This window comes from Mustela erminea, chromosome 4 (genome assembly GCF_009829155.1).
Source record: "Mustela erminea isolate mMusErm1 chromosome 4, mMusErm1.Pri, whole genome shotgun sequence".
Lineage (NCBI taxonomy): Eukaryota > Metazoa > Chordata > Mammalia > Carnivora > Mustelidae > Mustela > Mustela erminea.
Genome location: NC_045617.1, coordinates 149,401,045 through 149,427,485, shown reverse-complemented (window position 1 = coordinate 149,427,485; position 26,441 = coordinate 149,401,045). Strand labels below are relative to the sequence as shown.

Sequence of the window (26,441 nt, the reverse complement as noted above, 5' to 3'; positions counted from 1 at the left end):
GGTGATACTTAGCCTAAATCTACAGATATCTGAAATTTTGTATAATATGAAAATAACCTTTTCATTATCTTGTCGTACTTCAAGGTTTCCGTGATGTGCTTTGACATGTCTTTGCTTTGAGAATGTACCTGTCTGTATCTCTATGTTTATCTATTTAATTATTTCATCATAGGGAGTGATGTAAAAGCATTATACTTTGTACGTAGATTACACAACTGGATAACTTTTAAAACGTTTAATCTGATTAGAATGTTATTGTGAATACTCCTGCCTTTCTCAGGAGTTTCAGCTGCTCTGGTGGCTAACATGTGAAACAGGAATCTGCAGAAGGAAGAGGAAAGTTTGACTACTAGATTTTAGGGTTCTGATGCCAATGGATATGCAGGGCCAATGAATTTTTGGAGATCCTCTTAAACCGGTACAGTAATTTTTTTTTTTTAAGATTTTATTTATTTATTTGACAGACAGAGATCACAAGTAGGCAGAGAGGCAGGCAGAGAGAGAGAAGGAAGCAGGCTTCCTGCGGAGCAGGGAGCCCGATGCGGGGCTCGATCCCAGGACCCTGAGATCATGACCCAAGCCGAAGGCAGCAGCCCAAACCACTGAGCCACCCAGGCGCCCCTCTTTTACCAAATATTAATGCTATACTTTTTGTCATAATGTGGAACTACATTGGCATAAAGTATGTCAATTGTAAAGAGCACATCATTGATTCACATAGTTACTGATACAAATCCTATGTCCTGTCTTTAACATGAGAGATCCAGCCCCCACCCCAGTCAACTATTTTTTTTTTTAAGATTTCTTTTAAAATTGCTAAATGCTTGGTCCTGGCAGGAAACATGGAACAGAAGAATGGCAGTTCTTTCTCGGGGTTTATCCTGCTGGGGTTCTCTGACCGGCCTCAACTGGAGCTAGTCCTCTTTGTGGTTCTCCTGATCTTCTATCTGTTCACTCTGCTGGGAAACACCACCATCATTGCCTTGTCCTACCTCGACCCACATCTACATACTCCCATGTACTTTTTCCTCTCCAACCTAAGCTTTCTGGACCTGTGTTACACGACCAGCACTGTCCCGCAGCTCCTGGTTCATCTCAGGACGGCAGACAAGTTTATCTCGTTTGGTGGCTGTGTAGTTCAGCTGTTTGTTGCTCTAGGGCTGGGATGCACGGAATGCCTTCTGTTAGGGGTCATGGCGTTTGACCGCTATGCAGCCATCTGCAAGCCCCTGCAGTACACTGTGATCATGCACCCCCGTCTCTGTGCCCTCATGGCTTCTGCATCATGGTTCTTTGGTTTTGCCAACTCCTCATTGCAAACAATGCTCATCTTCATTGTACCACTTTGTGGGAGAAATAAAATAGACCATTTCTTTTGTGAGATCCCACCACTGCTCAAGCTTGCGTGTGTTGACACCACTGTGTATGAGTCAGAGATGTTCTTCGCCAGTGTGATCATTCTCCTCATACCTGTGGCATTAATCATCTTCTCCTATGGTCAGATCGTCAGGGCGGTCTTAAGAATAAAGTCATCTGCAGGGCAGAGGAAAGCGTTTGGCACATGTGGGTCCCACATCACAGTGGTCTCCCTGTTCTATGGCACGGCCATCTATGCTTACCTCCAGCCCAGCAACAACTACTCCCAGGATCAGGGCAAGTTCATTTCTCTGTTCTACACCATCGTCACGCCCATGGTCAACCCCGTCATATATACACTGAGGAACAAGGATGTGACGGGGGCAATGAAGAAGGTGTTTTGCAGGGGCCAGGACTCCAGATGACTGGGAGGGGAAGACCTTTTGAAGGAAGACTATGGCTGCCAGAGTTTTCTTTTCTTTTCTTTTCTTTTTTTTTAAAAATTGCTTTTCATTGTAACAGTATTCATTGTTTTTACACCACACCCAGTGCTCCATGTAATCTGTACCCTCCTTAATACCCACCACCTGGCTCCCCAAACTTCCCACCCCCTACCCTTTCAAAACCCTCAGGTTGTTTTTCAGAGTCCATAGTCTCTCATGGTTCACCCCCCCTTCTAATTTCCCCCAACTCCCTTCTCCTCTCTAACTCCCCATGTCCTCCATGCTATTTGTTATGCTCCGCAAAAAAGTGAAACCATATGATAATTGACTCTCTCTGCTTGACTTATTTCACTCAGCAGAATCTCTTCCAGTACCATCCATGTTGCTACAAAAGTTGAGTATTCATCCTTTCTGATGGAGGCATAATACTCCATTGGGTATATGGACCACATCTTCCTTATCCATTCGTCCGTTGAAGGGCATCTTGGTTCTTTCCACAGTTTGGTGACCGTGGCCATTGCTGCTATGAACATTGGGGTACAGATGGCCCTTCTTTTCAGTACATCTCCTTCTTTGGGGTAAATACCCAGTAGTGCAATTGCAGGGTCATAGGGAAGCTCTATTTTTAATTTCTTGACAAACAAGGTGTGTTGGAGAGGATGTGGAGAAAAGGGAACTGGAATGCAAGTTGGTGCAGCTGCTTTGGAGAACAGTGTTGGCTGCCAGAGATTTTTAAGAAGACTCTGTCCTCCTCATGTTATCCAAAATTTCCTGTGACATTTTTCAAGGGAATTTCCTTACCTGATGCTTTAATGCGAGTGCATCCTCAAAATCCAAGTTCATGGGTTCATGAAGCCTCCAGAGTTGCTCCTAGAGAGTCTGCATCAAAAGCTCCACAGGTTTTTCATATTCCCCCCTCACTTGGGAACACTATTCATTCCTTTGTGCAAGAAGACACGCACATACCATTAAGTCATAGGGAAAATAAGGATACGAATGACTCAGTAGGAAATATTAAAATTTTAGCATTTTCCTAGCAAATTGTTGGTGCATATCACTGTTTCTTGCATTGTGATCATGGTTCTATTATAAGGTCCATAGGTTGACTGTATCACAGCTTTTTCACAGAAGTAGGTGGGCATCTGTGAGAAAAAGAAATCCTCAGCTCAAAGAAAATCCTGCTAACATCAGTCCTGATAAAGTATATTTAAATCTTCTCTTCATCCCATTTAATAATTTCTTTGACCCAGGCATCACTGATCAATGCTTTTGTATCTCAAACCTGCCAAAAGCCCCATACAGTTTGAATGCAGGGACATATTCTAAAAATCTGGGAAATGACCTCTTACTCCCAGGAAATCCCATGTTCTCTGGAGCTTACTAGATTCACTAGGAGGAAATGTAAAGAAGAAATAAAATATATATTAATCATTAAACATGTCCATGTGTCTAAGCTTTACAGAGAGCCATCTGAGTTTGAACTACTGTCATATGTTTCTGAATTAGGAGTAATGAGTGTCAACATCCCAGAACAGTTGAATATGACATTGTAAGCCCTTAGATCTTAACTCAAACTCAGTTTGCACATAAATGTGTTTGCGGTATGGATCTGGGTTTTCATATATATATATATATATGAAAAAAAATATATATATATAATCACAAACAGGGTATTTTCCCCTGGAGGTTGGAGCTTTGACAATGACATGATCACAGAAATGTTTCTGATTTTGGTAAGTTTTCCCAACATGTAGCCCAGTGCAGGTAGATGTGTTTGTGTCTTGGGCTGGGCACATACGCATAACAACTCTACTGTTCCCTATCCTGATAGCTGATGGGCCTCCCCAGCGCCTTGAACCCTGAGCTGGCCATGCTCGTGCCAAGTGATCTTGCTGCAGAGACAGCATGTGGAGGCTGGAAATGACACCCAGGGGAGGTTATGCACACGGTCAGGTTCTCTCTGTATCACTAAGAACATCACAGTATTCTTACTTGAAATCAACACCTGTTATGTATTTTGTCACCAAGCAAGTAGAAAACTAGTTCTGTACACTGTTTATCCTTGAGTGTGACAAATTTCCCACTTGCCATTGTTTTCCTTTTTTTGTCTTAAAGATTTTATTTTTTTATTATTGATTTGAGAGAGAGGGAGAGAGAGACTGGGTGGAGGACAGGCAGATGGATTTGGAGCAAGACAGGCAGACTCTGCCCTGAACATGGAGCCTGATGGGGTCTCCATCTAGTAACATGGAGAACATGAGCTGAGCTGAAATCAAGAACCTCCACAGCACCCTCTACTGTCTGTTTCAGCCACAGCCTGACAGTTATGTACAAATGGTCACTTTAAAATCCCTCAAATGAACTCTCTTAGACACAAAACCCCTCAAGGTCTCGGGAAACCATGCAGCCTATTGTTCTAGGTGAAAAACTTCTCTGCTCTTAAGGACACAGAGAGCCCTGGGGTGAATCAGATTCATTTCCTTTAAGTGAATGTTTGAATGGCATATGGCTGTTTATGACTCATGGGACTAAATGACAGAGAACAAAGGTCTCTGGGATCCTCGCCAAAATAAAAGAGAAATCACTGAAGAGACGAAACACAAGTTCAGGATTGTTCTGTAACATTTTTCTAACGTTAGGAATCTGCTCCCCAAGCTCTCCATGCCCTGTCTGCAAACAGACTCCAGGGCTGTGTAAATTGTCACCAATATTTTTTGGACTCTTGCATTTTTGCCAATAACTGTGGAATGGCTACAGGGATTGTACCTAAGACTTGGCTCAATTATTTATTCCATCTGTTTTTAGCCTCTGGAGGTCAGGAGGATCATGATGCTCTAGAGCAAGTCATGGGTTCTTCCAGCTCTTCTGCTTCCTGAGAAACCTGGGGTGCACACCGTTGGCCCAGGTAGTGATGGCAGAGACCCAGAGTGTCCGTCAGACTCACATGAAGCACAGTTCTTCACCAGCAGCAGATTTACTACCAATTAGCAGAGGATACAAAATGCTGAGAGCCCTTTCAGTATCCAGGAGGCCCCAGACCCATCAGACATTAGCTTTGGAGACCCCCTCTCTGCAGTGGAAAGCCTTTTTCTTTTCAAATGTGGGGCAGAACTATTATGGTAAAAGTTAGCACAGAGAGGCTTGGGGGATTCTCAGATTATGTGTCCCTACCTTCATAACCCTGTCCTGGCTTTAGGACTTTCATTTGGTAGCATATCTGCAGTGTGTACAGTGTAGGGTTCCTGCGGTCTAAACAGACACTCTGCATTCTGCTGAAATTACTATGTCAGTAATCAGAGAACAGCCACCCCTGTAAGACTGTCATGTATCTCTAGTCTGCATTTTCTGGTTACCGTTTGCCAGAGTTCAGCTCTGACCAGGCTCACTGAGGAGGGAGGAACAGGTTATAGATCCCTGCGAACCCTTTCTTTTGCAGGTGACTTCTTTTTGAATGCTTGTTTTGTAATATAAGTGAGAGCTTCTTTTATCATTATGGTATTGTAGCACATTTCAGACCTGGTCTTGCAGACTCTGGGAACAACTATGTATGGAAATGTGGGAAGATGGGCTCTGTGTAAATGCAGAAATGAGAGGATGAATGACTGCTGATCAAAGGGGTCAGGGGATAGGTTCCCTGAGAGGTCTAGGGACAGGACACTTGCTTCTTATAGCAAGTGTCCCTTCTAGGGACAGGACATTTCCTTCTCCCCCTCCCCAGGGTTCTTCCAGCTGTTTTGGAATTAAATTGATGAGAGCAGAGTTTTGTTTTTCTATTCTATTTATTTATTTATTTTCATGTGGTACTTTTCATTTTTTATTTTATTTCATTTTTTCAGTGTTCCAAGATTCCTTGTTTATGCACCACACTCAATGCTCCATGCAATACATGCCCTCCTTAATACCCACCACCAGTCTCCCCTAAACCCCACCCCCTTCCCTCCTAAACCCTCAGTTTTTCCACAGTCTCTCGTGCTTTGTCTCCCCCTCCGATTTGCCCCAGTTCACTCTTCCTTTCCTTCTCCCAATGTCCTCCATGTTATTCCTCATGCTCCACAAGTGAGTGAAACCATATGATAATTGACTCTCTCTGCCTGACTTATTTCACTCAGCATAATCTCCTCCAGTCCTGTCCATGTTGATACAAAATTGGATATTCATCCTTTCTGTTGAGGTGTAATACTCCATGGTATATATGGACCATATCTTCTTTATCCACTCATCTGTTGAAAGGCTTCTTGGCTCTTTCCACAGTTCGGCGACTGTGGCCATTGCTGCCATGAGCACTGGGGTACAGATGGCCCTTGTTTTCACTGAATCTGTGTCTTTGAGGTAAATACCCAGTAGTGCAAGATCACAGGTTGCTCTATTTTTAATTTTTTGAGGAATCTCCACACTGTTAACAAGAGGAAAAAATCTGAACGTTGATTACTTGCACATGGAGGCTCAATAACGAAATTGAGACCCAAAGAAATGACCAAGGGAGACATTTTTATATCTTTTATACAGAGACAAGAAGTGTGTGAGGAATTGAGAGGATGAAGAAAACATATGTTTGGGAACTTTAGTTAGGAAGGAATTCTAATTGGAATTTGGGCTGAGGTGGTAGATTCCTTAAAAAGTAGCCAGGTTTATTTCTACAGCTCTCTCAACTCTCTGGTCCCTACCTGTGGTGTTAGGATGTCTTTTACTTCTTATTCTTGGGAGGGTACTTGATTCAGGGAGATTCCTTTCTTCCTTTCACAGGGATAGAGGAGGGTGTGATATCGTAGCACCTGCTGTTTCCTGAGTAGCTTCAAAATAATCACTATGCCTTTAGAGGCCCATTTGGGATCTGCCCTGGGCCTCTACACTTGATCCTTTTTAAAAATTTAATTTCATTGATTTACATAGACGGGTGGGTTTATTTTAACCATTCTGACCTGATAGAAATCTCTGAGGTCTTTAAGAAGAGTAAGTTCTTCTTATTAGGCAACCATTCTGAAGCCAGGTTTTTTTTTTTTTCCCCTGAACCAAGCCCACTTTTATTTTTATTTATTTATTTATATATAATTTATTTTCAGTGTAACAGAATTCATTGTTTATCCACCACACCCAGTGCTCCATGCAATAGATGCCCTCCATAATACCCACCACCTGCTCCCCCAATCTCCCACCCCTGCCCCTTCAAAGCCCTCAGATTGTTTTTCAGAGTCCATAGTCTCTCATGGTTCATCTCCCCCTCCAATTTCCCTCAACTCCCTTCTCCTCTCCATCTCCCCATGTCCTCCATGTTAATTCTTATGCTCCACAAATAAGTGAAACCATATGATAATCGACTCTCTCTGCTTATTTCACTCAGCATAATATCTTCCAGTCCCATTCATGTTGATACAAAAGTTGGGTATTCATCCTTTCTAATGGAGGCGTAATATTCCATAGTGTATATGGACCACATCTTTCTTATCCATTCGTCTGTTGAAGGGCATCTTGGTTCTTTCCACAGTTTGGCAACTGTGGCCATTGCTGCTATGAACTTTGGGGTACAAATGGCCCTTCTTTTCAGTACATCTGTATCTTTGGGGTAAATACCCAGTAGTGCAATTGCAGGGTCATAGGGAAGCTCTATTTTTAAGTCCTTTTTTTTTTTTAAGATTTTATTTAATTATTTGTCAGAGAGAGAGAGAGAGAATCGGAGAACAGAATCAGGCAGAGTGGCAGGCAGAGACAGAGAGAGAAGCAGGCTCCCCGCTGAGCAAGGAGCCCAATGTGGGACTCGATCCCAGGACCCTGGGATCATGACCTGAGCCGAAGGCAGCGGCTTAACCAACTGACCCACCCAGGCATCCTTCTATTTTTAATTTCTTAAGAAATCTCCACAATGTTCTCTAAATTGGCTGCACCAGTTTGCATTCCCACCAACAGTGTAAGAGGGTTCCCCTTTCTCCACATCCTCTCCAATGCACATTATTTTCTGTGTTGCTAATTTTGGCCATTCTAACTGGTGTAAGGTGGTATCTCAAAGTCAACACACACAAAACTGATAATCATGTCAAAAAATGGGCAAAAGGCATGAACAGACACTTTTCCAATGAAGATATACAAATGGCTATCAGGCACATGAAAAAATGTTCATCATCACTAGCCATCAAGGAGATTCTGAAGCCTATTTTAACCTCTTTTGTGAACGAAGTTGTTCATTTAGTGTACCTGTGTCTTTAGTCTCACTGAAGCATTCTCAGAGTAGCAACGAAAGCCTAAACCCTGCAGGAGAAGAGAATTAATAAAGATTAGAGCAGAAAACAATGAAATAGAAACCAAAAGAATGGTAGAACAGGTCAAGGAAACTAGCAGCTGGTTCTTTGAAAGATGAACACAATTGATAACCGCCCCCCCGCCCCACACCTGCCAGACTTTTCCAAAAGACAAGAGAAAGGACCCAAATAAACAAAATCATGAATGAAGGGGGGGGGGAATCACAACCAATACTGAAGAAATACAAGCAATTATAAGAACATATTATGAGCAACTATACGCCAACAAATTAGGATATCTGGAGGGAATGGATGCATTCTGAACGACTTATAGACTGCCAAAACTGAACCAGGAGGAAATAGAAAACCTGAACAGACACACAACCAGCAAGGAAATTGAAGCAGGAATCAAAAACTTCTCTCAAAACAAAAAAGGCCAGATGGCTTTCCAGGGGATTTCAACCGAACATTTAAAGAAGAATTAATACCTATTCTTCTGAAGCTGTTTCAAAAAATCAAAATAGAAGGAAAACTTCCAAACCCTTTGTGAGACTAGCACTATCTTGGTCCCAAAGCCAGACAAAAATCCCACCAAAAGAAGAATAAAAGACCAATATCTCTGATGAAGAGAGATGCAAAAATTCTCACCAAAATAGTAGCCAGTAGGAACCAACAGTCCATTCAAAGGATTATTTACCACAACCACATGGGATTTATTCCTGCGCTGCAAGGTTGGTTCAACACCTGCAAAACATTCAAAGTGTACATTACATAAATAAAAGAAAGGACAAGAGCCATATGATCCATTCAATAGATGCAGAAAAAGCATTTGATGAAGTATAGCATCGTTTCTTGATTTAAACTCTTTAGAGTGGAGGGATAGACAGAATATACCCCAATATCATAAAAGTCATCTCTGAAAACACCACAGTGAGTGTCATTCTCAATGGGGACAAACTGTAAGCTTTTCTCCTAAGATCAGGGAAAGTGGCAGGGATGTCCACTATTGCCACAGCTGTTTAACATATTACTAGAAATTCTAGCCCTAGCAATCAGACAACAAAAAGAAATAAAAGGCATTCTGGTTGGCAAAGAAGAAGTCAAGCTCTCATTCTTCACAGATGACATGATACTCTATGTGGAAAACCCAAAAGACTCTGCCCCCAAATTGCTAGAACTCATATGGGAATTCAGTAAAGTGACAAGATATAAAATCAATGCACAGAAACCAGTTACATTGCTATACACCAACAACAAGACAGAAGAAAGAGAAATTAAGTAATTAACTCCATTTGCAATTGCATCCAAAACCATAAGATACCTAGGAATAAATCTAACCAAAGAGGCAAAGAATCTGTACTCAGGAAACTATGAAGTACTCATGAAAGAATTTGAGGAAGACACAAAGAAATGGAAGAACGTTCCATACTCATGGATTGGAAGAACAAATATTTGAAAATGTCTACGCTACCTAAAGTAATCTATACATTTAATGCAATTCCTGTCAAAATATCATCAACTTTCTTCACAGAACTGGAACAAATAATCCTAAAATTTGTAAGGAATCCAAAAAGATCCTGAACAGCCTGAGGAATGTTGAAAAAGAAAACAAAGCTGGAGGCATCACAATTCTGGACTTCAAGCTCTATTACCAAGCTGTAATCATAAAGACAGTATGCTCCACAAAAACAGACACAGAGATCAATGGAACAGAATAGAGAGCCCGGAAATGGACCCTCAACTCTATGGTCAACTAATGTTCCCTAAAGCAGGAAAGAATGTCCAATGGAAGAAAGACAGTATCTTCAACAAATGGTGTTGGGAAAATTGAACAGCCACCTTCAGAAGAATGACACTGGACCATTCTCTTACAGCATACACAAGGATAAACTCAAAATGGATGAAAGACCTAAACATGAGGCAGGAATCCATTAAAATGCTGGAAGAGAACACAGGCAACAATCTCTGTGACCTCAGCTGCAGCAACACCTTGTTAGACACATATCCATAGGCAAGGGAAACAAAGACAAAAATGAAGCATGGGGACTCCATTAAAATAAAAATCTTTTGCCCATCAGAGGAAACAGTTGACAAAAACAAAAGAGATTGACAGAATGGGGTAAGTTATGCACAAATGACATATCAGATAAAGGGCTAGTATCTGAAATCTATAAAGAACTTATCAAAGTGAACACCCAAAGAACAAATGATCCAGCCAAGACATGGGCAGAACACATGAATAGACATTTTTTCAAATAAGACATCTAAATGGCCAACAGACACATGAAAAAATCTTGACCATCACTCGGCATCAGGGAAATTCAAACCAAAACCACAATGAGATAGCACCTCACACCAGTTACAATGGCTAAAATTAACTGGTAAGAAAATGATAGGTGTTGGTGAGGATGTAGAGAATGGGGAACCCTCCTACCCTGTTGGTGGGAATGCAAGCTGGTGCAGCCATTCTGGAAAACAGCATGGAGGTTCCTCAAAAAGTTAAAAATAGAGCTACTCTATGACCCAGCAATCGCACTACTGGGTATTTACCCCAAAGATACAAATACAGTGATCCAAAGTGGTACGTGCATCCCCAATGCTCACAGCAGTCATGTTTGCAATAGCCAAACTATGGACAGAGCCCAGATGTCCAGTGACAGATGAATGGATAATGAAGAGGTCATAATAATGGAATACTATGCAGCCATCAAAGAATGAAATCTTACCATTTGCAATGACACAGATGGAACTAGAGGGTATTAGGCTAAGTGAAATAAGTCATTCAGAGAAATACAATTATCATGTGATGTCCTGGATATGTGGAATTTAAGAAACAAAATCAAGGATCACAGGGGAAGAGAGGAAAAAATGAAACAAGTCAAAACCAGAGAGGGAGAAAAAAAAGACTCTTAATCACATGAAGCAAACTGAGGGGACAGGGGTGGAGGGAAAGAGTAACTGCGTGATGGACATTGGGGAGGGGATGTGTTGTAATGAGCGTTGTGTTTTTTATAGGATTGATGGGATGTGTTGAAGGAGCACTGGGTATTGTATAGGATTGGTGAATCATAGACCTGTACTCCTGAAACAAGTAATACATTATAGACAACTAATTGAATTTATTATTTATTTATTTACTTATTTAAAGATTTCACCTATTTATTTGACAGAGAGAGATCACAGTAGGCAGAAGGCAGGCAGAGACAGAAGGGAAGCAAGTTCCCCACTGAGCAGAGAGCCTGGTATGGGGCTTGATCCCAGGACCCTGGGATCATAACCTGAGCCAAAGAAAGGCTTAACCCACTGAGCTACCCAGGTGCCCCTAACTAACTGAATTTAAATAAAAAGTTAATTAAAAAAAGAATTTTTAAAAAAGATTTTATTTATTTATTTGACAGAAAGAGACCACAAGTAGGCAGAGAGGCAGGCAGAGGGAGAGGAGGAAGCAGGCTCCCCGCTGAGCAGAGAGCCCGATGCGGGACTCGATCCCAGGATTCTGAGATCATGACCTGAGCTGAAGGCAGAGGCCCAATCCATTGAGCCACCCAGGTGCCCCTTAAAGAAAGAATTTTTAACAATAATCTCATAGAAGTTTGGTAGAGTTTGGTTGCTTTCCTTTATATTCAGCTTCAAGATTAGACTATGCCTAATTATTAGCTCTGTGATCCCGTGTACAGTAGTATTGAAGGAGAATAAGTGACAAAAAAATCCACATATTTACATTATTTATTTATTTTTAAAGATTAAATTATTTCTTTTAGACAGAGAAAGAGAGTGCGTGAAGAGGGGGAGGTGAAGGAGGAGATAGAGAGGGACGTGGACTCCCAGCTGGGCAGGGAGCTCTATGCCTAAGCTGGGCTCCACCCCTCAACCTGAGATCACGATTATATTAAAATTAGATGAAAAATTTATTCACAGATTTGCATTTAAAATTAAGTAAATGAATGGACTCATATATTTATATGTAAATGCTTTGGGCAATTGTGACAAAAAAAAGTCTTCAATGTTTTGTAAAACATGTAGGTTATTCATAGAGAAATATAAGTCATAACAAAAGAGATAAACAAAGTCTCCTCTGGCATTGTCCTTGATCATCATTCTCCCTGAGGACGGCCATCTCTGGACAGCTCAGTGACAGGGGCTCATTAACAGTGTGGGGCATCTGCTCCCCAGGGACGTCAGCTGGGGAAACACATTTGGTTCTCAGTGCCAGCCCAGCCATAGCTGAGTGTCACAGCACCTCTCCTGTGCTCTTAAGGGTCTCCCTGTCATACAGGCAGGTCACTGCTTTTGGGAAACCAAGGTGGAGTTTGCAGTAGTCTTCATCTCCTAGCTCCTAGAGGAAAAGGGCAGATCTCTGTTCACCTAAAGATACATGAAGTTATCATGAGAAAACATCCTTCTGCTTAGGAAAAATTTATGGATAAGCCAGTGCTGGTGTAGTCAACCTGTGCATTTACTTCACACGACTGATTCTACATGTCCAAGTGCCAGTCCTTGATACCGTCTTGAGGCAGTGACTTGGAAAGGAGGTAGGGAAATAGCTTTGAACCTACAGAGAGGGTGAACAGAGGTGAGTGAAATGAAACTTGGTCTGTGTGTTGCTTTAGGAATTGGAAGTTAGTTCATTTTCCGTTGCAATTGTTCTTGTCACAGAAGAGCTGTCCTGGTTTGCACGCATGGTCTACTGTCTAACGGAAGACTGGAAAGTCACCAAATGTAGGAACTAAATTTAGCTCTTTGTTATAGACTCCACCAAGTCATTCCCAGACATTTCATTCTACTACAGTACATTCACTACACCTGTGTATGCACATGAGGAAAATACTTTAAATATCTATATGTAATGGGAATAAAATATGCCCTTCAGCAATAGAATAAGAGAGTCGTCATGTGTATAAAAGTATTATACTATATGCTTCCATACTTTCCTATTGGTTCTTATTGTCTATGAAAATAGACAATATTTGTTCTCTGTTTAAATCTCATTGTCACTATTTATCATTTCTAAATGTTCATTTTCTCCCTTCGAAGTTACCAAAGAATCTAAAACATGTAAGGATTATTAGACACATTATGTTGAAGATCACAACAGGGAGTTCCATTTTGTGGATATTGCGTCAGTGCATCTCTACTGGGACGCTGGGTTCCATCCTTCTATCCTTGCACAGGATCGTGAATGGACTCTGTGTGAATGCTGTTGGGGCCCTGCTCAGATGCTCTTTACCTGGCTGCTGCTCCGATCCTTACCCTATGTGTTAGGAATATGGGCTGCCAGGTGCACAGCCATTCCCTTCTTCAGAGATTTGCCCTCAGCTGTAAAGGAGCCACTTTGCCAGGGAATCTCGGGAACACATTTGGGGCAGCTCACAGCGAGGGACAGACTCATGGGAGAGACAAAAGGCTGTCAATGTCAAGGCAGGACTAAGTCTGATGCAATGCATGCTCCAGAGCTGTGCTGTCTAATATTGGAGTATGTAGCCACTGAAAGTCATTTAAATTTAAATTAATTCAAATTAAATAGAATACAAAATTCCATTTCTCAGCTAGGCTATTTTATTTTTTTTGTGTGTGTTTTTTTATTTTTCATTTTTTATTATTTTTTAAAATTTATTTTCAGCGTAACAGTATTCATTGTTTTTGCACCACACCCAGTGCTCCATGCAATACATGCCCTCTATAATACACACCCCCTGGTTCCCCCAACCTCCCATCCCCCCGCCCCTTTAAACTCCTCACGTTATTTTTCAGAGTCCATAGTCTCTCATGGTTCACCTCCCCTTCCAATTTCCCTCAACTCCCTTCTCCTCTCTAACTCCCCTTGTCCTCCATGCTATTTGTTATGCTCCACAAATAAGTGAAACTATATGATAATTGACTCTCTCTGCTTGACTGATTTCACTCAGCATAATCTCTTCCAGTCCCATCCATGTTGCTACAAAATTTGGGGATTCATCCTTTCTGATGGGGGCATAATACTCCATAGTGTATATGGACCACATCTTCCTTATCCATTCGTCCGTTGAAGGGTATCTTGGTTCTTTCCAAAGTTTGGCGACTGTGGCCATTGCTGCTATAAACATTGGGGTACAGATGGTCCTTCTTTTCAGTACATCTGTATCTTTGGGGTAAATTAAATACCCAGTAGTGCAATTGCAGGGTCATAGGGAAGCTCTATTTTTAATTTCTTGAGGAATCTCCACACTGTTCTCCAAAGTGACTGACCCAACTTGCATTCCCACCAACTGTGTATTTTAAATGCTCAGGTAGTGACACGAGACAGTGAGGGCTGAGTATTTCCACCAGCACAGATGCATACTGTACTGGAGACTTGTGTCCGGCTTCTTACGGGATCAGGCACATGCCATCTTCCACCTGAGACCACATCCTTGCTTAGCAGCATTCTCTGCTCTGTTCTGCTTCCCTCATCCCCTTTATCCTGAGAGCACTCCCTGAACAAGCCACGTGCAGTGGAAATCCTACTTGATCCCTTCTCCCATGGAAAGCACCATCCGTGTTCATGAGACCTGTCATTTCCAGTGTTGTGAAAGCTGCCTTCCCCTTCACTAGCTCATCCCGCATTGACCTTGGGGGCCTTTCTAGTATATTGGGGTCAGCTCAGACCTAGGGGACACAAGCTTTATTAAAGTAATGGCTTTTCATTCCTAGCACTGCCAACTGTATTTCAGGATCCATTCAGGAAGTGGATAGGGCAGGGTTTGTATGTCAATTATGTCGGTAACAGTTATATATTTGAAATATGTTCAATACAGACATTTTCATGAGATCTTTGGTCTTTATTTTTTTTTTAATTATATAACTTTTGTCTTTTTTTTTTAAAGATTTTATTTATTTATCTGACAGAGAGAGATCACAAGCAGATGGAGAGGCAGGCAGAGAGAGAGATAGAGGGAAGCAGGCTCCCCGCTGAGCAGAGAGCCCGATGTGGGACTCGATCCCAGGACCCTGAGACCATGACCTGAGCCGAAGGCAGCGGCTTAACCCACTGAGCCACCCAGGCGCCCCGAGATCTTTGGTCTTTAAAATGTGTAGTTTGCTTACCTAGTATGTGATTTTCAAGAAATATGGATCCTTCCACTTAAACCTTTAGACTTATGTGTCAGCGCTGAACAGGCGATAACGGCTCTATCAGCTTTCATGTGCTGGTACAAAACATTCAACCTCTTCCATTTAATTCCCATTCTAATAATTATTATTGTAGAATTGTATTTTTTGAGATGTCATTTCCCACTGTATTTTTTTTTTTTACTTTGTTTTTTAAAGATTTATTTATTTATTTATTTGATAGAGATTACAAGTAGTCAGAGAGGCAGGTAGAGAGAGAGAGGAAGGGAAGCAGGCTCCCTGCTGAGCAGAGATCCCGATGCAGGGCTTCATCCCAGGACCCTGGGATCATGACCTGAGTTGAAGGCAGAGGCATTAACCACTCAGCCACCCAAGCGCCCCTCCCACTGTATTGTTTTTAGATGCTGATTATTAAATAAAATGCCATTGCTTCTGTTTTGTAGAATCTACTTATTTTTATTTCACCTAATATCTCTTTTCTCTCTCAACGTATAAGCTGTTTTTCTCAAGGATTTGTTTTGTATGCAAAGTAATAATTTATGTGTGGATTTGTAGCTGGAGTTGCCTCTACTGTATCACATCATGAAAATTGCTAGGGACGGCGTTCTGTGCTCTTACATAGGATGGGTGTGTTTACTGTTCCAGCCAGGATTATTTACATAGTTTGTCCAAGAGGAATGAATGTCTCTTACTGCATTCAGGCATTTGATACCTACCTCCATAGAGATGATGGTTTTTAGTCTACTCACACGGTCTTTGACGTGGTAAGAAGTAGACGAAATGAAGTTTTTCATTTAACCTTAGGCTACACATGTCCTTTCTCTGGGAAGATGTGTTCTGTGGTGGTGCACAGAGATTGGAGCGGGACGGATGCTGAGCGGGGGAGGTGGAAGGGAGGACAGTGAGCCGGGTCCGCAGCTCAAGCTGTTGAGATCCGAAGAATGTATTATGCAGGCTGCTCTTTCTCATGGGGAATAGTTTTCCTAGATGTAATGTGAAAAAAAAAAAAAGAAAGAAAGAAGACGGTGGACTATGACAAGAGTATTCCTGTTCCTTCCCAGGGTTCTCTCCAGGAAGGCACTAGAAGCAATTGTAACCTCCAGACAATCCCATTCTTTTTGTCTCTTTTAGTGGGCATCTCCTTTGCCTGATGCTTTATTTTTCAATGGAAAATCATATTCATTTTTGTACCTTCGGATAGAAGCCATTCAGCATTCTTTAGATATATCTATACACACATACATGTATATATATATAATCTGGAAAGGAAGGAAACCATTTGTGCAAGTTCAGCTCACCACAGTTTGTCTTCTCTTTCCTTCCTTCTTAGTCCTTATTGATAAGATAATGTGAAAATAGATCACTATGTATTGTGACGGTACAATATGATACTGGTGTTTTCCTTGGATGAGTTAACATTTCCCTTTTGTCCTCCTTACTTTGGTGAGTAAAGCCTTCATTAGACACCTTGAAAATGCCAGCAATTTCTTTCAGATAATTTATCTGTATTTGTGCGTGTGTGCATGAGACTGACTGTGGTTTATTTGCTCTTCTGAGCAGGTGCGAGTCTGGGCACATTCCCTGTTTTTGCACGTTTACACTGTTTCAGATACCTTTATAACTAATTCCATTAAGAAAGTTTTGCGGATAGATTTTTTTTTTTTATGGATACAACTGAATGCATCTCTGCAGGAAATCCAAGGAAGCATAAAATAATGTGACATACTGTATCCTCTATTCTGATTCCATAAAACTTAATTTATGCCAGTGTTGTACCAATTTCTTTCACACACTAGTGGGTCTGCCCTGAAATGTGATTCAGATATTTAGTCTCAGAAGAACAATAAATGAACTGTATGCCTAAGCATTTGAAGATGAACGAACTGAAACACTCATTTTCTGAGCCTTTTTGGTTGGTTTATAAGTGCTTCTTCAGTACTAAGCAGCTGGAAGTATAAGGTCATCAGACTCACCCGAGCGCTGGTTACGTGTCTGATTCAGCATCATTAACTCTGCAAGACAGCTTCGAGAAGATACTAACCTAATCTGGACGGGTATCTGAGATTTTAGATAATAACCGAATATCCTTTTCTATGACTTTCTTTGTCATACTCAAAGGCTTCCTTTATAGGTATTTACCTGTCATTGCTTTGAGAATAAATCGGTCTTTATCTCTATATATTTATCTAGTTGATTACTTCATCATAGAAGTGGTGTAAAGCATTACCCTTTGTATGTAGATTATACAGTTGTGTAACTTTTTAAAGTATTTATTCTGATGAGAATGTGGATGGTGAATAGTCCAACCCTTTTCAGGAATTTCATGTGGTCTGGTTGGCAATATGTGAAACAAAAGTGTGCAGAAGGAAGAGGAAAGTTGTGGCCACTGAATTTTAGGGCTCTGATTCCACCTGAGTATGCACGACCAAGGTATGCTCAGAGTTCCTGAAAATTCATACTGTAATTTTAAGCATCTTTAGGCAAAGCCTGTATTTATTTTATTTTTTATTTATATTTTTTAAAATTTCTTTTCAGCATAACAGAATTCATTGTTTATGCACCACAGCCAGTGCTCCATGCAATACATGCCCTCCAAAATACCCACCACCTGGCTCCCCCGACCTCCCACCCCCTGCCCCTTCAAAACCCTCAGATTGTTTTTCAGAGTCCATAGTCTCTAGTGGTTCATCTCCCCTTCCAGTTTCCCACAACTCCCTTCTCCTTTCCATCTCCCTGTGTCCTCCATGTTATTTATTATGCTCCACTAATAAGTGAAACCATAGATAATTGACTCTCTTTGCTTGACTTATTTCACTCAGAATAATCTCTTCCAGTCCTGTCCATGTTGGTACAAAAGTAGGGTATTCATCATTTCTGATGAAGGCATAATACTCCATAGTGTATATGGACCAAATCTTGCTTATCTATCCGTTGAAGGGCATCTTGGTTCTTTCCACAGTTTGGTGAAGGTGGCCATTGTGGTTATAAACATTAGGGTTCAGATGGCCCTTCTTTTCAGTACATCTGTATCTTTGGGATAAATACGCAGTAGTGCAATAGCAGGGTCAGAGGGAAGCTCTATTTTTAATTTCTTTTTTTAAAAAACAATTTTATTTTTTCAGTGTTCCAAGCTTCATTAGCCATCAGGGAGATTCAAATCATCCTGGTTTTTATTCACATTTCTCTGAACAGATGTTCAACATCACCAATCATGTGTCTGTTGATCATCTGTATGTCTTTGGAAAAATGTCTATTCAGGTGCTCTGTCCATGTTTTAATCAGATTGCTTTTTATGGTGTTGAATATATTCTCCAATTCAGTAGCTTGCCTTTTGCTCTCTTTTTTTTTTATTTCTTTTCAGCATAACAGTATTCATTGTTTTTGCACCACACCCAGTGCTCCATGCAATGCGTGCCCTCCATAATACCCACCACCTGGCTCCCCCAACCTCCCCCCTCCTTTGCCCCTTCAAAACCCTCAGGTTTTTTTTTTCAGAGTCCATAGTCTGTCATGGTTTATCTCCCCCTCCAATTTCCCTCAAATCCCTTCTCCTCTCCATCTCCCCATGATCTCCGTGTTATTTGTTATGCTCCGCAAATAAGTGAAACCATATGATAATTGACTCTCTCTGCTTGACTTATTTCATTAGCATAATCTCTTCCAGTCCCGTCCATGTTGCTACAAAAGTTGGGGATTCATCCTTTCTGATGGAGGCATAATACTCCATCGTGTATATGGACCACATCTTCCTTATCCATTCGTCTGTTGAAGGGCATCTTGATTCTTTCCACAGTTTGGTGACTGTGGCCATTGCTGCTATAAACATTGGGGTACAGATGGCCCTTCCTTTCAGTACATCTGTATCTTTGGGGTAAATACCCAGTAGTGCCATTGCAGGGTCATAGGGAAGCTCTATTTTTAATTTCTTGAGGAATCTCCACACTGTTCTCCAAAGAGGCTGCACCAACTTGCATTCCCACCAACAGTGTAAGAGGGTTCCCCTTTCTCCACATCCTCTCCAACACATGTTGTTTCCTGTCTTGTTCATTTTGGCCATTCTAACTGTTGTAAGGTGGTATCTCAATGTGGTTTTAATCTGAATCTCCCTGATGGCTAGTGATGATGAACATTTTTTCATGTGTCTGATAGCCATTTGTATGTCTTCATTGCAGAAGTGTCTGTTCGTGTCTTCTGCCCATTTTTTGACATGATTATCTGTTTTTTGTGTGTGGAGTTTGAGAAGTTCTTTATAGATCCTGAATATCAGCCTTTTGTGTATACTGTCATTTGCAAATATCTTCTCCCATTCTGTGGGTTGCCTCTTTGTTTTCTTGACTGTTTTCTTTGCTGTGCAGAAGCTTTTGATCTTGGTGAAGTCTCAAAAGTTCATTTTTGCTTTTGGAGACATATCTTGAAAGCAGTTGCTGTGGCTGATATCGAAGAGATTACTGCCTATGTTCTCCTCTAGGATTCTGATGGATTCCTGTCTCACGTTGAGGTCTTTTATCCATTTCGAGTTTATCTCTGTGTACGGTGTAAGAGAAAAGTCGAGTTTCATTCTTCTACATATAGCTGTCCAATTTTCCCAGCACCATTTATTGAAGAGACTGTCTTTTTTCCACGGTATATTTTTTCCTGCTTTGTCGAAGATTATTTGGCCATAGAGTTGAGGGTCCATATCTGGGCTCTCTGCTCTGTTCCACTGTCTATGTGTCTGTTTTTCTGCCAGTACCATGCTGTCTTGGTGATCAAAACTTTGTATTAAAGCTTGAAATCAGGTAATGTGATGCCCCCAATTTTGTTTTTCTTTTTCAACATTTCCTTAGCAGTTTGGGGTCTCTTCTGATTCCCTCCAAATTTTAGGATTATTTGCTCCAGCTCTTTGAAAAATACCCGTGGAATTTCGATCGGAATGGCATTAAAAGTATAGATTGCTCTAGGCAGTATAGACATTTTAACAATGTTTATTCTTCCACTCCAAGAGCATGGAATGGTCTTCCATCGTTTTGTGTCTTCTTCAATTTCTTTTATGAGCATTCTGTAATTCCTCAAGTACAGATCCTTTACCTCTTTGGTTAGGTTTATTCCCAGGTATCTTATGGTTCTTGGTGCTATAGTAAATGGAATCAATTCTCTAATTTCCTTTTCTGTGTTTTCATTGTTAGTGTATAGGAAAGCAACTACGTTCTGTACATTGATGAATTGCTGTATGAGTTCTAGTAGTTTGGGGGTGGAGTCTTTTGGGTTTTCCATATAAAGTATCATCACATCTGTGAAGAGAGAGAGTTTGACTTCTTCACTGACAATTTGGATACCTTTTATTTCTCTTTGTTGTCTGATTGCTGTTGCTAGGACTTCTAATACTATGTTGAACAAGATTGGTAAGAGTGGGCATCCTTGTCGTGATCTCAGCGGGAAGGTTGTGAGCTTTTTCCCATTGAGGATGATATTTGCTGTGGGTTTTTCATAGATAGATTTTATGAAATTCAGGAATGTTCCCTCTATCCCTATACTTTGAAGAGTTTTAATCAGGAACACATGCAGGATTTTGTCAAATGCTTTTTCTGCATCAATTGAGAGGACCATGTGGTTCTTCTCTCTTCTCTTATTGATTTGTTCTATCACATTGATTGATTCGTGAATGTTGAACCATCCTTGTAACCCAAGGATGAATCCCACCTGGTCATGGTGTGTAATCTTTTTAATGTGCTGTTGGATCCTATTCACTAGGATCTTCTTGAGAATCTTAGCATACATATTCATCAGTGATATTGGTCTGAAATTCTCCTTTTTGGTGGGGTCTTTGCCTGGTTTGGGGATCAGGGTAATTATGGCTTCATAAAAAGAGTCTGGACATTTTTCTTCTGCTTCAATTTTTTGAAACAGCTTGATGAGAATAGGTATTATTTCTTCTTTGAAAGTTTGGTAGAATTCCCCAGGGAATCTGTCAAGTCCTTGGCTCTTGTTCTTTGGGAGGTTTTTGATCACTGCTTCAATCTTGTTACTAGATATCAATCTATTCAGGTTGTCAATTTTTTCCTGGTTCAATTTTGGGAGTTTATATTTTTCCAGGAATGCATCCATTTCATCTAGGTTGCTTAACTTATTGGCATATAACTGTTGATAATGACTTCTGATGACCGTTTCTATTTCCTTGGTGTTAGTTGTGATCTCTCCCTTTTCGTTCATAATTTTATTAATTTGGGCCTTCTCTCTTTCCTTTTTGATTAGTTTGGCCAATGGTTTACCGATCTTATTGATTCTTTCAAAAAACCAGCTTCTAGTTTCACTGATACATTCTACTGTATCTCTAGTTTCTATCTCATTGATCTCTGCTCTAATCTTGATTATTTCCCTTCTTGTGTGTGGAGTTGGTTTAATTTGTAGTTGATTCTCCAGTTCTTTAAGGTGCAGAGACAGCTGGTGCATTCTGGATTTTTCAGTTGTTTAGAGGGAGGCTTGGATGGCTATGTATTTCCCACTTAGGACCACCTTTGCTTTATCCCATAGGTTTTGGGCCAAAGTGTCTTCATTCTCATTGGTTTCCATGAATTGTTTAAGTTCTTCTTTGATCTCCTAGTTGATCCAAGCAGTCTTAAGCAAGGTGGTCTTTAGCTTCCAGGTGTTTGAGTTCCTTCCAAACTTTTCCTTGTGATTGAGTTCCAGTTTCAAAGCATTGTGATCTGAGAATATGCAGGGAATAATCTCAGTCTTTTGCTATCGGTTGAGCCCTGATTTTTGATCCAGTATGTGGTCTATTCTGGAGAAGGTTCCATGTGCACTTGAGAAGAATGAGTATTCTGTTGTTTCAGGGTGGAATGTTCTGTATATATCTATGAGGTCCACCTGGTCCAATGTGTCATTCAATGCTCTTGTTTCTTTATTGATTTTCTGCTTGGATGATCTATTACTGAAAGAGGCATGTTAAGATCTCCTACTATTAATGTATTCATATCAATACGACTCTTTATTTTGATTAATAGTTTTCTTATGTAATTGGCTACTTCCATATTGGGGCATAAATATTTATAATTGTTAGATCATCTTAGTGGATAGTCCCTTTAAGAATTATGTAGTGTCCTTCTGTATCTTTGACTACAGTCTTTAGTTTAAAATCTAATTTATCTGATAGGAGAATCGCTACCCCGGCCTTTTGAGGTCCATTGTCATGAGAGATGCTTCTCCATCCCTTCACTTTCAGTCTGGGTGTATCCTTAGGTTTGAAATGGGTCTCTTGTAGACAACATATGGATGGGTCCTGTTGTTTTATCCAATCTGCAACCCTGTGTCATTTAGGGTGCATTTAGGATATTCATATTGAGAGTGATTATTGATAGATATGTTTTTATTGACATCGTGTTACCTTTGAAGTCTTTTTTTCTGTAGATTGTCTCCATATATTTCTGTTCAATGATATTCTTAGGATTTTTCCTCTTTTATATAACTCCCCTTAATATTTCCTGCAGTGTTGGCTTGGTGGTTGCATACTCTTTTAAGTCTTGCCAGTCTTGGGAACTCTTTATCTCTCCATCCATTTTGAATGTCAGTCTTGCTGGATAAAGTATTCTTGGCTGCATGTTCTTCTCATTTAGTGCCCTAAATACATCTTTCCAGGCCTTTCTGGCTTGCCAGGTTTAAGCATGGTATTTAAATGGTGGTGTTTTCAGGTTCTCTCTGAGTGTGTGTTTAGTAGTTTTACTACTCTGAGGAAACTCAAATTCCAAACATGTAGCTATCATAAATACAGTATCTTAGAGAGGTAATTCTGACACAATGTTTATATGCAGAATTACTACTGATATTTTGAATATAACTGATTTATTTGTATATATACATTCTAGCTCTTTTTAAAATTAAAAAAATATTTTTTTATAAACACATAATATATTATTAGTCCCAGGGGTACAGGTCTGTGAATCGTCAGGTTTAGACACTTCACAGTTTAGACACTTCACAGCACTCACCATAGCACATATCCTCCCCAATGCCCATAACCCCACCATCCTCTCCCTCCCCCCCTCCTCCCACCCCCCTCAGTTTGTTTTGTGACATTAAGGGTCTCTTATGGCTTGTCTCCCTCATGATCTTGTTTCATTTATTCTTTTCCTACCCTTGAAACCCCCCACGTTGCATCTCCACTTCCTCATATCAGGGTGATCATATGATAGTTGTCTTTCTCTGATTGACTTATTTCAATCAGCATAATACCCTCTACTTCCATCCACGTCATTGCAAATGGCAAGATTTCATTTCTTTTGATGGCTGCATAGTATTCCATTGTGTGTGTGTGTGTGTGTGTGTGTGTGTGTGTGTGTGTGTATCACATCTTCTTTATCCATTCATCTGTTGATGGACATCTAGGTTCTTTCCATAGTTTGGCTCTTGTGGACAGTGCTTTTTTTTTTTTTAAGGTTTTATTTATTTATTTGACAGACAGTGATCACAAGCAGGTAGAGAGGCAGGCAGAGAGAGGAGAAAGCAGGCTCCCCTCAGAGCAGAGAGCCTGATATGGGGCTTGATCCCAGGGCCCTGGGATCATGACCCGAGCCACAGGCAGAGGTTTTAACCCAGTGAGCTACCCAGGCACCCCGACACTGCTTTTATAAACATTTGGGTATACATGCCCCTTCAGATCACTACGTTTCTATCTTTAGGGTAAATACCCAGTAGTGCAGTTGCTGTTTCGTAGGGTAGCTCTATTTTCAACTTTTTGAGGAAACTCCATGCTGTTTTCCTGACTGGTTGCGCCAGCTTGCATTCCCACCAACAGTGTAGGAGGGTTCCCCTTTCTCCACATCCTCGCCAGCATCTGTCATTTCCTGACTTGTTAATTTTAGCTATTCTGACTGGTGTAAGGAGCTATCTCATTGTGGTTTTGATTTGTATTTCCCTGATGCCGAGTGATGTAGAGCACTTTTCATGTACATTCTAGCTTTTAAAAATTCCTATCTCTGAACACATTTTTGAGTGTCTTTTGTATTATATTCCATTGCAGTTGAGGTGTGTACAAATCCAGCTGTGTAAAACACAAGATACATATTTGAAATAACATCTCTCCCTCTGTCTGCATCTCCTTCTGATTCTTTCTGATTGTTCTCCCTCTATTTCCTTCATCTTTATTATCTCTAAAATGTATGTACATACTTACAGTCCTTTAAGTCCCATTAAGTTCAGACCAAAAGACCTTTCATACCTATAACTGATACCAACATGAAGTCCATTATTTCATTTTTCCCATATTACATTTTAAAGATTTACTTTTTGTGATAATGTGGAAGTAAGCTGGTATAAGTTATGTCAATTTCAATCATTTATTGAAATAGTTACTCTTAGTATGCCATGGCCAGGTCTTACAACATGAGAGATCCACCTCCAGAGGCACCAACTTTTTTTTTTTTCTTTGAAGGTAAACACTGGGTCCTGACAGGAAACATGCGCTAACAGAGGATGGAACAGAAGAATGGCAGCTCTTTCACGGGGTTTATCCTGCTGGGGTTCTCTGACCGGCCTCAACTGGAGCTAGTCCTCTTTGTGGTTCTCCTGATCTTCTACCTGTTCACTCTGCTGGGAAACACCACCATCATTGCCTTGTCCTACCTCGACCCACATCTACATACTCCCATGTACTTTTTCCTCTCCAACCTAAGCTTTCTGGACCTGTGTTACACGACCAGCAGTGTCCCGCAGCTCCTGGTTCATCTCAGGACAGCAGACAAGTCCATCTCATTTGGTGGCTGTGTACTTCAGCTGTTTGTCTTCTTAGGGCTGGGATGCACGGAATGCATTCTGTTAGGGGTCATGGCGTTTGACCGCTATGCAGCCATCTGCAAGCCCCTGCAGTACACCGTGATCATGCACCCCCGTCTCTGTGCCCTCATGGCTTCTGCGTCATGGTTCTTTGGTTTTGGCAACTCCTTAGCGCAGACAGTGCTCATCTTCCTTTTGCCACTTTGTGGGAGAAATAAAATAGACCACTTCATTTGTGAGATCCCCGCACTGCTCAAGCTTGTCTGTGTTGACACCACTGTGAATGAATCTGAGCTTTTCTTTCTTGGTGTGATCATTCTCCTCGTACCTGTGGCCTTAATCATCTTCTCCTATTGTCGGATTGTCAGGGCGATCTTAAGAATAAAGTCATCTGCAGGGCAGAGGAAAGCGTTTGGCACATGTGGGTCCCACATCACAGTGGTCTCCCTGTTCTATGGCACGGCCATCTATGCTTACCTCCAGCCCAGCAACAACTACTCCCAGGATCAGGGAAAGTTTGTTGCTCTGTTCTATGCCATCGTCACCCCCACGGTCAACCCCATCATATATACACTGAGGAACAAGGATGTGACGGGAGCAATGAAGAAGGTGCTTTGCAGGGGCCAGGACTCCAGATGACTGAGCGGGGAAGACCCTTTAATGGAACACATTGAATGCCAGAGTGATTAGACCTACATCGATCATCTAATATTTCCCGTGATAAGTTTCAAGGGAATTATCTTACTTCATTGTTTTATGTAAATGAGTGCTCAAAATCCAAAATCAAGGATTCACACAACTTCCAGAGAGGCTGATTTTTGTTCCTAGATCAAATGCACATATATGGATTTATTGCTTAATTTGAGAAAGAGAGAGCATGAGCAGCAGGGGTATAGGGAGAGGGAGAAAGAATCTCAAGCACAGAGCCTGATGCTGGGATTGGTCGCACAATGCTGAGATCACAACCTGAGCTGAAATCACATGTCGGGCACTCACCACATGCACCCACCTGGCTGCCCAAGCTCTTCCTCACATTTTTACTTTAGAGAGCTCTACAGGTTTTCATATTTCACTTCCATTTGGGAATCCTATTCCATTTCTAAGTGCAAAAAAAATTTATGCACATGATATGAAGGCATAGCCAAAATAAGAATACGAACCACTAACACACTTTAAGAAATGTTAACATTTTAGCAGTTTTTGCAACTGCTGGAGGAATGTCACTTATTCTTGCATTTGGATCATGGCCGGATTACCAGGTCCATAGGTTGACTATATCATTGCTTTTTCACAGAATTAGGTGGGCATCTGTGGGAAAAGTATACTTTTAGATGAAAGAGAAATTTGGTAACATCACTTCTGATATACCCATTCAGATATGAGGCCTGGTGTGATGTGAGCAGTGTGACAGTGGCTTTATGCAGCCTTGTGAGGCGTTCCTGTCACACAGGGGCAGGGCCTGGTGCGTTGCTGCTGATACGCTGAGCAGCAGCTCTCGAGCCCCAGACAGTGCTTACATGTCACGTTGTGCTGCAGGCAGAGGAGCGCCTGTGTGTGGTCTGCAAGCCGGCTACATGGC

At 41.1% G+C, this 26,441-nt stretch overlaps 2 protein-coding genes across 2 annotated transcripts; both read left to right on the top strand.

The window, feature by feature from the left end:
- Positions 1-842: 842 nt before the first annotated feature.
- On the top strand, positions 843-1,781 carry LOC116587605 (putative olfactory receptor 2B8). The gene has a single exon (XM_032338228.1). It carries the CDS (start codon positions 843-845, stop codon positions 1,779-1,781), a length of 939 nt encoding a protein of 312 aa, XP_032194119.1.
- Positions 1,782-24,562: 22,781 nt separating this feature from the next.
- LOC116587597 (putative olfactory receptor 2B8) lies at positions 24,563-25,501 on the top strand. Its single transcript, XM_032338219.1, has one exon. It carries the CDS (start codon positions 24,563-24,565, stop codon positions 25,499-25,501), a length of 939 nt encoding a protein of 312 aa, XP_032194110.1.
- The last annotated feature ends 940 nt before the right edge of the window (positions 25,502-26,441 follow it).